The 12,560-nt window shown below is 46.5% G+C and overlaps 1 protein-coding gene across 1 annotated transcript in view; it reads right to left on the bottom strand.

The window, feature by feature from the left end:
- The window catches only part of WDFY2 (WD repeat and FYVE domain containing 2), a 205,264-nt gene extending 194,616 nt beyond the window's left edge, over positions 1–10,648 (bottom strand). The window contains exon 1 of the mRNA XM_056126109.1: positions 10,509–10,648. Within this exon, the coding sequence (XP_055982084.1) occupies positions 10,509–10,645 (137 nt within the window). The 5' untranslated portion in view covers positions 10,646–10,648. The remainder of the gene's footprint in view (positions 1–10,508) is intronic.
- Positions 10,649–12,560: the final 1,912 nt, after the last annotated feature.

The following is a 12,560-nucleotide window of genomic DNA, read 5'->3' as shown; positions in this document are numbered from 1 at the left end:
TAGGTCAAAGCATACTTTACACGTGGAAGGCCCACGTTCAGTTCTTGGCACTGAATGGTCCCCTGAGCATCAAAGCCAAGAGTGGAGCCTCGGCTACACTGCAGCGTGCAGTTCCAAGATAAAAATAAATATTTTCTCTGTGAAAAATCAAAAGCTGGGGACTGAAGACGTGGCTGAGCCATAAAGAGCATGCCTCATATGGTTGAGGCTCTGGGTTCAATCCCCAGCACAGCACCGTAGCACTGTAGCACTGTCTTGTTGTTCATCAGTTTGCCCGAGCGGGCACCAGTAATGTCTCCACTGTGAGACTTGTTAGTTTTTGGCATATCGAATACGCCACAGGGAGCTTGCCAGGCTCTGCCGTGCAGGCAGGATACTCTCGGTAGCTTGCCGGGCTCTCTGAGAGGGGCGGAGAAATGGAACTCGAGTTGGCTGTGTGCAATGCAAACACACTACCCACTGTGCTATTGCTCCAGTCACCCCCCCCCAGTATTATTATACTGCAAAGTATAATAATAAAATTAAAAGGCAGAGTATAATATATCTGGATATGTACCACATACGGTTCATATGATTATTAGATTTATTTTGCCAAGACAAATATAGAATCTTTCCTTCTCAGTCTTATTATTTATTTACTTTTTGGGCTGGAGCCATAGCACAGCTGTAGGGTGCCTTGCACGCAGCTAGCCCGGCTGAGCCGGGTTCAATTCCTCCACCCCAATTCCTCCACCCCTCTCGGAGAGCCCGGTAAGCTACCCAGAGCATCTTGCCCGCACAGCAAAGCCTGGCAAGCTACCCGTGATGTATTCAATATGCCAAACACAGTAACAAGAAGTCTCAAAATGGAGGCGTTACTGGGCCCACTAGAGCGAAATCAATGAACAATGGGAGGACAGTGTTTGTTTGTTTTTATTTACTTTTTGCTTTTTTGGGTCACACCCAGCGATGCTCAGGGGTTACTCCTGGCTCTACACTCAGGAATCTCTCCTGGCGGTGCTTGGGGGACCATATGGGACGCTGGGGATCAAACCTGGGTTGGCTGCACTGTAGCACTGTCCTCCCGTTGTTCATAGATTTGCTCAAGCGGGCACCAGTAACGTCTCACAACAAATTGTGAGACTTGTTGTTACTGTGTTTGGCATATCGAATATGCCACGGGAAGCTTGCCAGGCTTTGCCGTGTGGGCGAGATACTCCTGGTAGCTTGCTGGGCTCTCGGAGAGGGGTGGAGGAATCGAAACCGGGCCAGTCGCATGCAAGGCAAACGCCCTACCCACTGTGCTATCGCTCCAGCCCCTCGGTCTTACTTTTCAGTTTCTTATACTCTTAGTTTTCACGACTAAATGACATTTACTGATAAAGATGTTTCTGCCTTTAAAAAGAGAGACAGAACAACAAAGAGAGACAGAGAGAGAGACACAGAGAAACAGAGAGAGAGACAGAGAGAACTAATGAGACCGTTTAATCAAAGTTGTACCAGGAAAGTTATTTTTTATATACTAGAGAATTTCTAGTTTAATTCTAGCTCGGCAAGCTACCGAGAGTATTCGATATGCCAGACACAGTAACAACAAAGTCTCCAATGGAGATGTTACTGGGCCCGCTCGAGCAAATCGACGATCAACGGGAGGACTCTTCTTAGGGTATCAATGTATGTAAAATAAAATGGGTATTGCCTGCTGAATTCTTTCTATTCTGATACTATAGCTGAGAAGAGCTTGATGGTAAGCAAGAGTGTATATAATTTAATGCAGTGTTGCTGATGGAACATTTCACTCCTTTAAAGTCTTAATTCACAATTTACTTATTGGTTTCTAAATGCCACTGTTATTTTTTTTTAATAACATCAAAATGTTTCTCAGCTACAGACAGGAAATGTCTCCCTCTCAAAGCCAAATTCAAAGTGCAAACAGAGCCAGGGAAAGATATTATGTAAATAACACATAGCATGTTTCCTTTTTTTTTTAAGTTTATTTGTTTTGCTTGGAAAAGATCAGCAATCTGATTTCTTTCAGTCACTTCGCACTCATAAATTTAATTTATCTTTTTCTTCTCAAAGGGCCCTACCACTTGAGATATAAAAGAGCTGGTCCCAGGGACATGGCCTCAGTGGTAAAGGACATGCTGTGCGTGCAATGAAATCTGCAAGTGATTCCATATCTCACGCAAAAAGGAAAACAAAACAGTGGGCCCATATTTTACTACCTCTCATTTTAGGAGCCTCAAAAATGCCATTCTTAATGTTTTCTATTGCTTTGCAATATCCTGGTGAATATGTCCTGATTAACTTTGAGGTGATGGCATAAATCTGGCTTAACTACATAAATTAAGCAGGAAATTCAGAACCGTCAAAAGCTCTGAGGCCAATGGAAGCTGAACTTCCTCCAGTGAGTCTCGTTAAATATGCTTTCCCAGAGCGATCTTTTCTCAAACCGTCCTTCTGGTTTCTGACCTTTAGAGACATAGGCAGACTGTTTCCAGGCAGATTTGTGGCCGTGCAGCCGTGCAGGGTCTGGAGTCAGTGGAAAGGTCTAATTTTCAACAATCGTGGGAGCACAAATTCCCTCTTTAGAACCTTCAAGCCAGCACTTATTACCACCTTCAAAGTGATGAGTCTCAAGTACACAGTTAGGAATTAATTAATTTTAGGTCATTAAGTAGAGACTGAACACACTCAAAAATCAGTTTGGATGACTTCTCATTTTGTCAACTTTAGAAACCTCACCCCATCACAAGAAGCCTCAATTTGTATTTTAACGACTATTTTTATGCAAGTGCAATAAAATGCCTGGTACATAAAACGACATCAGGAGAACTGAACTAAGCCAAGATTAAGCATTAGTGAATAGTTTCAGCCAGAGAACCAATAGTACAATGTTACAAGGAAAAGAATCAGGGGGCTGAAGAGATAGTACAGAGGGTAGGGAGCTTGCCTTACACCTGGTTTAACCTCTGGCACCCCATATAGCTCCCTCAAGCCCTACCAGAGTGATCCCTGAGTGCAGAGTCAAGGAATAAGCTCTGAGAACGGCCAGATGTAGCCCAAAAACCAGTAAGAAAATAATCAGCAGTCAATACATCAACAAAATGAGGATTTAAAAAAAAAAAAGAAAGAAAAGAAACAATAAAGCTTTTCTGAAAACAGGCAAGTAGTCAAGGCCACATAATCAGATAATCAGAGGAGTTCAGAGTTGGAGGAAGTCTTAGAAACTTAGTTTTTAAATCCTCTCTATTGCCACCCCCCTTCACCCCCATCTCTTGCAATATTATTACATGAAGCCTAAATCATACTACTTAAGCATCTCCAAACTCAACTCTTCGCTCTTGGAAACCTATACCCTTCTCTGGCCATTTTCCATTTCAAACAGGCAATTAATCAGCCATTGCTTAATTCATTTAAGATATATTGAAAACATATGTGCATACTTCCTTTATGCTAGACACTGGGGACCAGATCTCCTTCTACTGGAATAAAAATCTAATTCCCTTTAATCCACAGCAGGGATTCAGCCCACCTCACGGATTACGGAGTATAACTAGCTACACTGCGGAAATTGGTCTTGAATAAAACTGAATATAAAGCCACAGTTACCTAGTTATCCCAAACCACTCCCACTACCCACATCCTCTGCCAGCCACAGTTTGTTCCTCAACAGCTACTTTGCCAACACCCTACCTGAACACCCTCCAAATCTTTTTATTAAGAAAGCTTTCCTAATTCTTACCCTTAAGAGTTTTTAGGAATCTCTGCTACCCAAACTATTCCCTGGGTGAAACTCATTTTTCCAGATTTCTCAATGGATGACACTCAGAGCTATTAAAAATTAGAAATTGAGCTCCCATTTGACCCAGCTATACCACTTTTGGGAATTTATCCTGGAGAAGCAAAAGAGTATAGTAGAAATGACACCTGCATTGTATGTTCATTGCTGCACTGTTTCCAATAGCCAAAATCTGGGAAAAAAACCGAGTGCCCAAGAACAGATGACTGATTAAAGAAACTTTGGTACATCTACACAACAGCTGTCAGGAAAGATGAAGTCATGAAATTTGCATATAATATGGATCACCATGCAAGTATCATGTTAAGTGAAATGAGTCAGAAGGAAAGGGAGAGACATAGAAAACTTGCACTCATCTGTGGTATATAAAGTAACATAATGGGAGACTAACACCCAAGAATAGTAGAGATAAGGACCAGGAGGTTTACTCCATGGCTTGGAAACCGACCTCAAATGCTGGGGGAAAAGGCAGTCAGATAGAGACAGGAACACCAAGTAAAGGGTATTTGGAGGAGGACCAGCTCTGTTTGGGAGATGCTAGCTGACTCTAGTGCAAACTACAACACCCAAAAGGAAAGAGAACAAAAGGGAATATACTGGGATCATTTGTGATGGAGAATGGGCACTGGTAGAGGGATGGGTACTGATCATTGTATAAGTGAAACACAAACACAAAAGTTTGTAAGTCTGTAACTGTACCCCACAGTGACTCACTAATAAAAACTTAAAAAAAAAAAAATTCGGGGCTGGAGCGATAGCACAGCGGGTAGGGCATTTGACGTGGGTTTGATTCCCAGCATTCCATATGGTACCCTGAGCACCGCCAGGAGTAATTCCTGAGTGCAGAGCCAGGAGTAACCCCATTGCCAGTGTGACCCAAAAAAAAAAACAAAATAATAATAATAATAATAAAAATAATAATAGGGGCTGGAGTGATAGCACAGCAGGTAGGGCATTTGCCTTACATGCGGCCAACCCGGGTTCGATTCCCAGCATCCCGTATTGTCCCCTGAGCACCACCAGCGGTAATTCCTCTGTGCAGAGCCAGGATTAACCTCTGTGCATCGCCGGGTGTGACCCAAAAAGTCAATAATTAATAATAATAATAATAATAATAATAATTCAAGTTCACTGGTTCCGGGGTTCATACTCTGAACCAGGATTTCTCAATCTTTTTCCAACTGTAGCCCAATTCCGATGTCATTTCCTTCCTGTGCTCCCACCCCTGTCACATTATTGGAGACCAGTGATCAGTGCCCTTTCCTCTACCTAGCTTTTCTGCTACTTTTTGTTTGGAGGCCCCACCCAAGCTTATTGTTTAGGGTCACTCCCAACAGTGTTTAGGAGACTGGGTGGTGCCTGGGGGTCTAATGAGGCCTCAGCAGGCAGGCCTGGCTCCAGCCCCTTCAGCTATCCTATCACCAGACCCTCCCCTACCCTAACATTTTTTTGTTTCAAATTTACTTTATTTTTATAAAGTTGTTCACAATATCTGATTACATTTAATATCCGAACACCAGTCCCACCACCATTACACCTTCCCACCATCATATTTCCATTCTGAACCACAAACCCTGCCCCCAAAGGCAGAACTGAAACAATTTCTTTTGAATTGCTTGTTGTGAATAATCCACTAAAAATGATCCAAAAAGGTTTCTTAAAGGAAAGTGTGGGAAGATTGTTGTATTTCACCCAGGAGCCATTAGGGCCTTCTAAAAGAGATTAGTAACCTTACCCAGGGCAGCGGGTAGCAGGTTTGCCTTGCGTGTGGCCAACCGGGGTTCAATTCCTCCGTCCCTCTGGGAAAGCCCGGCAAGCTACCAAGAGAATCCCGCCCGCATGGCAGACAATGCTACAGTGCTAACCTTCTCGGTTGGTCTTGTTCCTCCCGCTGTTCTTCGATTTGCTCGAGCGGGCCCAGTAACGTCTCAATTGTGAGACTTGTTGTTACTGTGTTTGGCATATCGAATACGTCACAGGGAGCTTGCCAGGCTTTGCCGTGCGGGCGAGATACTCTCCGTAGCTTGCTGGGCTCTCCGAGAGGGGCGGAGGAATCGAACCCAGCTTGGCCGAGCCAGCTGCATGCAAGGCAAATGCCCTACCATTGTGCTATCGCTCCAGCCCATGCTAACCTTACCCTAACTTTTTTTAATGAACTTTTACCTAGTCCGCAAGCCTAGCTGGAGGAAGTTCCTGTTCTCTAACCAGAAACAGAGAAGATCTTTCGGCCAGCCCAGAGGAAAGTCTGCATCTCCCTTCAGCACTTCTCTTTATACCAAGTGATTCACCCATCCATTGCTCCAATTCCTCATGAAGAAATTGTTTCCTCCAGCTGTCCACTACTAACTGCATAGAGTTAGTGAAACTCTTTGAACGACTGCAGAATTAGGAACCCAAAATTGGGTAGGCCCTTTCCTGATGGGGCTGGGGACTGAGCTGAGGGAGTCGTGCAGGCCAGACAGTGCTCTACATCAGGGAGCATCCTTTGGAGAAAGAATCCAGCAATCCAGATATGACCAAGGAAAGGTAAACTCATGTCACATCAGTAAGTTCCAGGAAGGGGCTCTGTAACAGAATAAAACAAAAAATGCCTGTACATCTGCGATTGTTCTTATACTTTTTATACTTCCTGGTATTTTTTCCTCCATCCAGTAGAGGCTATGGAATCTGTTCTAAGGTGAAAAGAAGGTTAAGGTTAAGGATAAGGGCTTTTATCCACTCATGAGCCTGGATTAGATTATTAATAGCCATTCACTACTAAAGGCAGGCTCAGGGTAAAAATCCTGAGTCCAAGCGAAAGAATTCTCCAAAGGAAAGTAAAATTTTAAAGGACGAGGGCCGCAGAATGCCAACAATCTTGCCCATCTAAAAAGCCACCCTTCCATACTTACCCTTGATGTTTGCAGTTTTATTAGTTTCTGCTATTTTCCCCACTCGTGAAAGCATCTTGAAAGGACCTTGTCATTTTCACTAATATATGTGCTTAGCATAGAGTTGGAACACAAACATTTGTTGACAGAATGAATGAAGCACTGTGTTGACTTTGAATGGTTTAAAGCACCTAAGTCTATCCTTAGCCACTGATACATATTCTTTCACATAGGATTTTCCTAGCTTGTCATAAAATGCATTCAATAAATACCAATTAAATGTCTAAAATAGGTAAGATACTGTACTTTCAAGAACAACAAAAGTATATTAGTGACTAATAAAACAAAGGCTAATCTACTGATTGCAAGGCACTAAGATAGCCCTAGAGATACTGCAATGAGTAAGTCACACTTAGCAGCATCTTAGGAACATCAAGAAGATAAATGACTATGTAATACAGCTTGAAATAGAAAATGTTAAGTTTTTCTAAAGGTTTAAGGACTACTGGGAGTCAGACGAAAACAGAGTTTTAAAATTACTTGTCAGACACTGACAAGGAACCGGACATTATTTGTGGCTTAATCCTCCGATTCAGAAATGAAAACTAGTACTTTCTACATGAAGCAATTAATGGAAATGGCCTCGTAGGTTTTGTTAAAAATCAATATTTTTGCTAAAAATCAATATGTCCTTATATCATTAGCACTGTGGCAAGTGATATTAAGAGTGGATCTTAAGAAGCAAGTATTGAGATCAATTTTCTATTTAAGAAAACCATAATCAGGGGTTGGACAAGAGCAAAGCGGGTAGGGCGTTTGCTTTGCACGCAGCCGACCTGGATTTGATTCCCAGCATCCCATATGGTCCCCCAAGCACTCCCAGGAGTAACTCCTGTGCATCGCCAGGTGTAACCCCAAAAAGCAAAAAAAAAAAAAATAATCAGGGGCTCGGAAATAGAAAACAGTTCAAAGGATTGGAAGTGCATGTTTTGCATGAAGAACCCCCAGTTCAATACCTAATCCTCATTCCTCCAGCACTGGAAGGGAATAGTCACCTCAGAATTACTGCATGTGGCCCAAAAATAAAACAAACAGACAAAAAAAAATCAAAACCAAATTCTAAATAATCAAGTTATTTCCATGTGTATGTATATGAGCTACAGTAACACAGATCTGCTGACCTAAGCAATAATATATGTAAAGAATAATCCTGAACTTGGGGACAGAAAGATAGCACAGTGGCCAGGCCTTGCACAGCAGACCCAGGTTTAATCCCTTACATCCCTTACAATGAGTATCAGCCCCCCAAGGACCACCAGGAATGATCCTTGTGCTGGGAACGCACAAAAACAAACAAAAGCTTTCGAATCACCTGATTTATACCACAGTAATTCTATAATAAAACTTTTGTGGGGCTGGAGCAATAGCACAGCGGGCAGGGCGTTTGCCTTGCACGCAGCCAACCCAGGTTTGATTCCCAGCATCCCAGATGCTCCCCTGAGCACCTCAAGGAGTAATTCCTGAGTGCATGAGCCAAGAGTAACCCCTGTGCATCACTGGGTGTGACCCAAAATGCAAAATGAAAATAAGAATAAAACATTCGTTGTCACTCAGAAAGTGAAAATTAAGTCAATATACAGCTAGCTATTGCAATTCTTTTGTCATCAAATGAAATTGACTCTTGAGTTTCGTTCAAATATGCTACTTCAGATTCTTAAAACATTCTGAAACACATGCTCACTAGAGCTATTTCTTTTGAGGTAAAAGCACTGGAATGGGTCTAAGATCTCTTAGGCGCTGCATCTTGTTCCAATACCAACTACATGAATTTGAGTAGGGAAGTTGTGTCCCACATGTGTAAAACAATGCTGTTAAAGCTCAAAAAACTATGAAAATCTAACTTACTCCCAAACCATCCACCAAAGCACGAAGTTTCTGAACTAATATTGACAAAACTTCAGTTGATAACCTTTCTCCCTCACTTAATGATTCCCTACAGCAGTGAGGGTAAGCACTTTCATTTCCAGCAGCTACGGATTGGAAAAGGAATCCTTTACAACAATTTGAAACAATTCCTTTTTAAAGGAATCCTTTAGGGGCTGGTTGCCTTGCATGCGGCCAACCCGAGTTTGAGTCCCAGCATCCCATATGGTCCCCTGAGCATCGCCAGGGGTGATTCCTGAGCGCAGAGCCAGGAGTAACCCCTGTGCATCGCTGGGTGTGACCCAAAAAGATAAATAAATAAATCCTTTAAAAAACAATTCTATGACACCCCCAGCCCCCACCTTCCCAAAAAAAAATACTCTATCCAGAAAAGTCTTTTCATAGAATTTTTATGGCCAAAATCAAACAAACACTTATAAGGCTTCTTGATGAATTTCAAAAGATTTCTACCCTTATAATTCATTTCAGCCATGAATTTCTCCTGTTCATTGCAAACTGCTGCCAGGGGTGTGTATTAAAAATGTTTTCCATTGAGATGTGCATAGGCAATGAATCAAGTACCATTTGGCAATCTGCATAAAATATGATGGAGATAAGAACATGTCACTAATAGAGTCATCCTAGTTATTATGGAGATCCTATGAAATGAATAGAGCTATCAGGCAAATTTTTGTTGTTATTGTCATTTTGCTTGGTTTTCAGTCATACTGGCCTTACTCCTGGCTCTGTATTCAGGGGTTGCTCCTGGAGGTGCTCATCTGTGGTGCCAGGGATGGAACCGAGGACAGCCACGTGTAAGCACATTGGGTATTGCGCTATCTCTCTGCCCCCAGGCAATGAGGCATACAGATTGCAAAGTGCTAAATGACCATAAAGACTGAAACTTTATCTACAATTTTTTGTCATGGGGAACTAAATATTCTGTACCTCAGCGTAATCTGAATTCACATTAAGGAAACCTAACCGCTGTTTCAGACTAAAACCCAGTCAGATCTCTCTATAGTGTCAAATAATTTAGAATGCTAATTAGTTTCTGCCAATGCAACAATTCCCAATAAATGCTGTAACTACATATTCACGCAGCTTTTCTGCAGAAATTAGCCGTGGCAGCCTAATTCCTGCCACATTAAAGGGCATTAAGTAAAAGCAAAAGATACTATTGTGTGAAAAACATGGGTGAATGCTGATGGTAGAACTGGCTGCACTTCTTCAAATTAAGAAAAATTAAGCCAAAAGATAGGAAGTATGCAAAGGGAAGGAACCCAGGAGCTATTTGCAGCAATGGTCCCTAGCAAGTTCTAAGCGCTTCCCCCTCGCTCCCCAAGAGATGAGCAAATGAGGGCAAAAGGGAGGAGGGCGCTCCTTGGGGGGGAAGGGGGAGCTCAGAGTTACTCTGTTCACAACTTGCAATAGTCACTGAATTCACAGTAAGATGATCCACAGATGTACAATCCGTAAGGCTGTGTGCGGGAGATGGGAGTGACTTTTGCTTTCCGACAAACTGCACGGGAGTTTCCAAAACCCTGGGTGATTTCGCAAGGGCGGTTCGCAGCATCCTCGCGGCACACACCTGCCGGACTGGGCAGCTTCTCCCTTTCCCCTCCGGTCCTTTAGGACTGGGCCAAGGTCCAGTGGCCGGCGCACTGTTAGTGCCCGGGCCGCCCGGACCCGTGGCGACGACAACGAGCGCCCCCGACCCGCTCGGGTTCCGGAGCCCCGCACGCGCCGAGCGCAGGCGGCGGCTCCCAGCTGGACCACCGGCACCACCAGGATGCGCATCACAATTTGAAAACTTGAGGGAGCCGCGTCGGCCCGGGAGGCGACGTGCCGGCAGCGCCGGGTCGCGCGCGGGGCTGGGGACGGCCGGCCGGTCCCGCCCCTCGCCGCGGCCGCGGGCCAGTGGTCCGTACCTGTCCTCCGAGACGCTGATGACGCCCTCCTCCTTGGGCACGATCACGGCCATGTTCACCACCTCCTGGGACCCCTCGACCCGCTGCAGCAGGACCGGCTTTCGGATCAGCGCCTGGGGCTGGATCTCCGCCGCCATCGGAGGAGGGGGCGCGCCGGGGGCGCCGCCGCCCACCGCGCCGCGGAGCCGAGCTCGGACGGTCGCTCGCGCCGCGGGCGCGTCCCGGGACGGCGACTCTGCTTGGCCGGGGCGGGACGCGAGGGACCCGCCACCATAGCCTGGCCGCCGCTCGGGGAACGACTCGGCGCTCCCGGCCCCGGGTACCGAAACCGCCACAAGCCGCGCTGCGGGCCGGCGCCACCTCTAGAGGAGGGGGCGGAGAGCCGAGGGGGGGGAGGGGAGGGAGGGGGAGGGAGGGGGAGGGGGCGGAGAGCCGGGGGCGGGGCCGGGGCGGGGCCTGCCGCCGCGCGCGGGGGGGGGGCGCTGGCGGGCGCGAGGGCGGCGGCACTTCCGGAAGGGGAGGGGAGGGAGGAAAAACCCGGAAAAGAAGGCGGGGCGCGGGGGGCCCCGTACGCATGCGTCAGCCCGTAGCTCATTTCCGCCCCGCCCTTCCCTAGTTTCCGAAGCCTTGCCGCGCTTCGGCTAGCACGCATGCGCGCCTTTCCTCCGCTCCCGCCCCTCCACCGCCACCTTCCACACCCAGCATTTAGTCCCCGCCTGCCGTCTCCCGTGAACGCGCGCGGGAGCGCGCTTGCCGGAGGCCCCACCCCCTCCAAATCTCCGAGTCGGAGGCGGGGCCAAGCGGGCCTGAGCCAAGCCGGAAAGACGAGTCGGCGGGAGGCGACGCGGCTCGGGGCACTGGGTGGCGACTGGGCATGCGCACGGCTCACCTGCCCTGCGCGGCCTCGGCGGCGAGGCGTGGAGGGGAGTCGTCCCGGTGCTGCTCACCGGGCGGTGTTCCCTGGATTCCTGGAAACTGTCGTTTTTCCCAGCCGCCTTCCCTTGTCCTAGAATGACGTGTCGCCCACTTTTCTGCGCTCCTGTCCCGGGGAAATCCCTGGCCACTGCCAGTGCAAGTGGCAAAGTTGTAGCCAGCAGGAGCAGAACCCGGCTGAGCAATCAGGCGGTCGCTGGTTCCGTGGTTCCGACTGTTCCCCCTTGAAAGGCTCAAGGAGAGTGAAAGGAGAGAATCTATCGTGCAAACATTCTGAGTGAGCTTAGAGATCATCTGTAGGGCCAAACCCTCTCCTTTGCTTAGCTGGCCAAAGTGTACCAGCGCAAATTACTCTTGTTCCAAGTTGCGGTCCCCTCTATCACTGGTCCTATCCAGACTTTTTAACAGGCTCAGAGACAAGAGAGCGCTGTGGGTATTGAACGCATGTGGGGCTGTTCACTTATGGGATAATTCCACTGAGCCCTCCCAGATGAATCAGCCAGCTAAGGAATAGTACTGGTGTGGAGTGATTGATCAGGCAGGGCTCCAAAACTCAAATGGTGATGACGGTGATCATAGGCTTTTTCAGTGGGTTTTTTTTTTTGAAGCAGGTGCCCAGGGCAAGAAGTGGCCCCTGAGGTTAGTGGAGAGCTGGCCTGTCCTACCGCACAGACTTGTTTGGAATCGCTTCTCAGGACTTTTCACCAGTGGCAACTATATTTACAAGCTGAGGATTACAACGCCCAGTTCACTGTCAAGACACTGGGATACGGTTTCTCTGGACCTGGGTCAAAAAGTCGCCACCATATCTGGTCTCGTCCTAAAGGAAAATAAATTGTGCTTCTATGATGACACCGAAGACTTTGACCTTACCTTAGATTACCCTCAAGTAAACTGGTCACTATGGGCTCCCTCCCGCCGCCCCCCCCCCCTTCAGGGTTACAAACTAACTATACTGGTTTGTCTAGGACTAGGAAGGTTCTGAAATGTAGGATTTTCAATGTTAAAACTAGGACAGTTCTCCTCAGAGGCTCCTGGAATACACAAGTGATTTCCTTCCCAAGCAAGTTTAGGTGACTGGCACTGCTTTCATAAAGTAAGATCCTTTAAAATGGAGAT

This window comes from Sorex fumeus, unplaced genomic scaffold (assembly GCF_029834395.1).
Source record: "Sorex fumeus unplaced genomic scaffold, SorFum_2.1 ptg000061l, whole genome shotgun sequence".
NCBI lineage: Eukaryota > Metazoa > Chordata > Mammalia > Eulipotyphla > Soricidae > Sorex > Sorex fumeus.
Note: the sequence above shows the minus strand (reverse complement) of the source record. Positions and strands in the feature narration are given on the sequence as shown.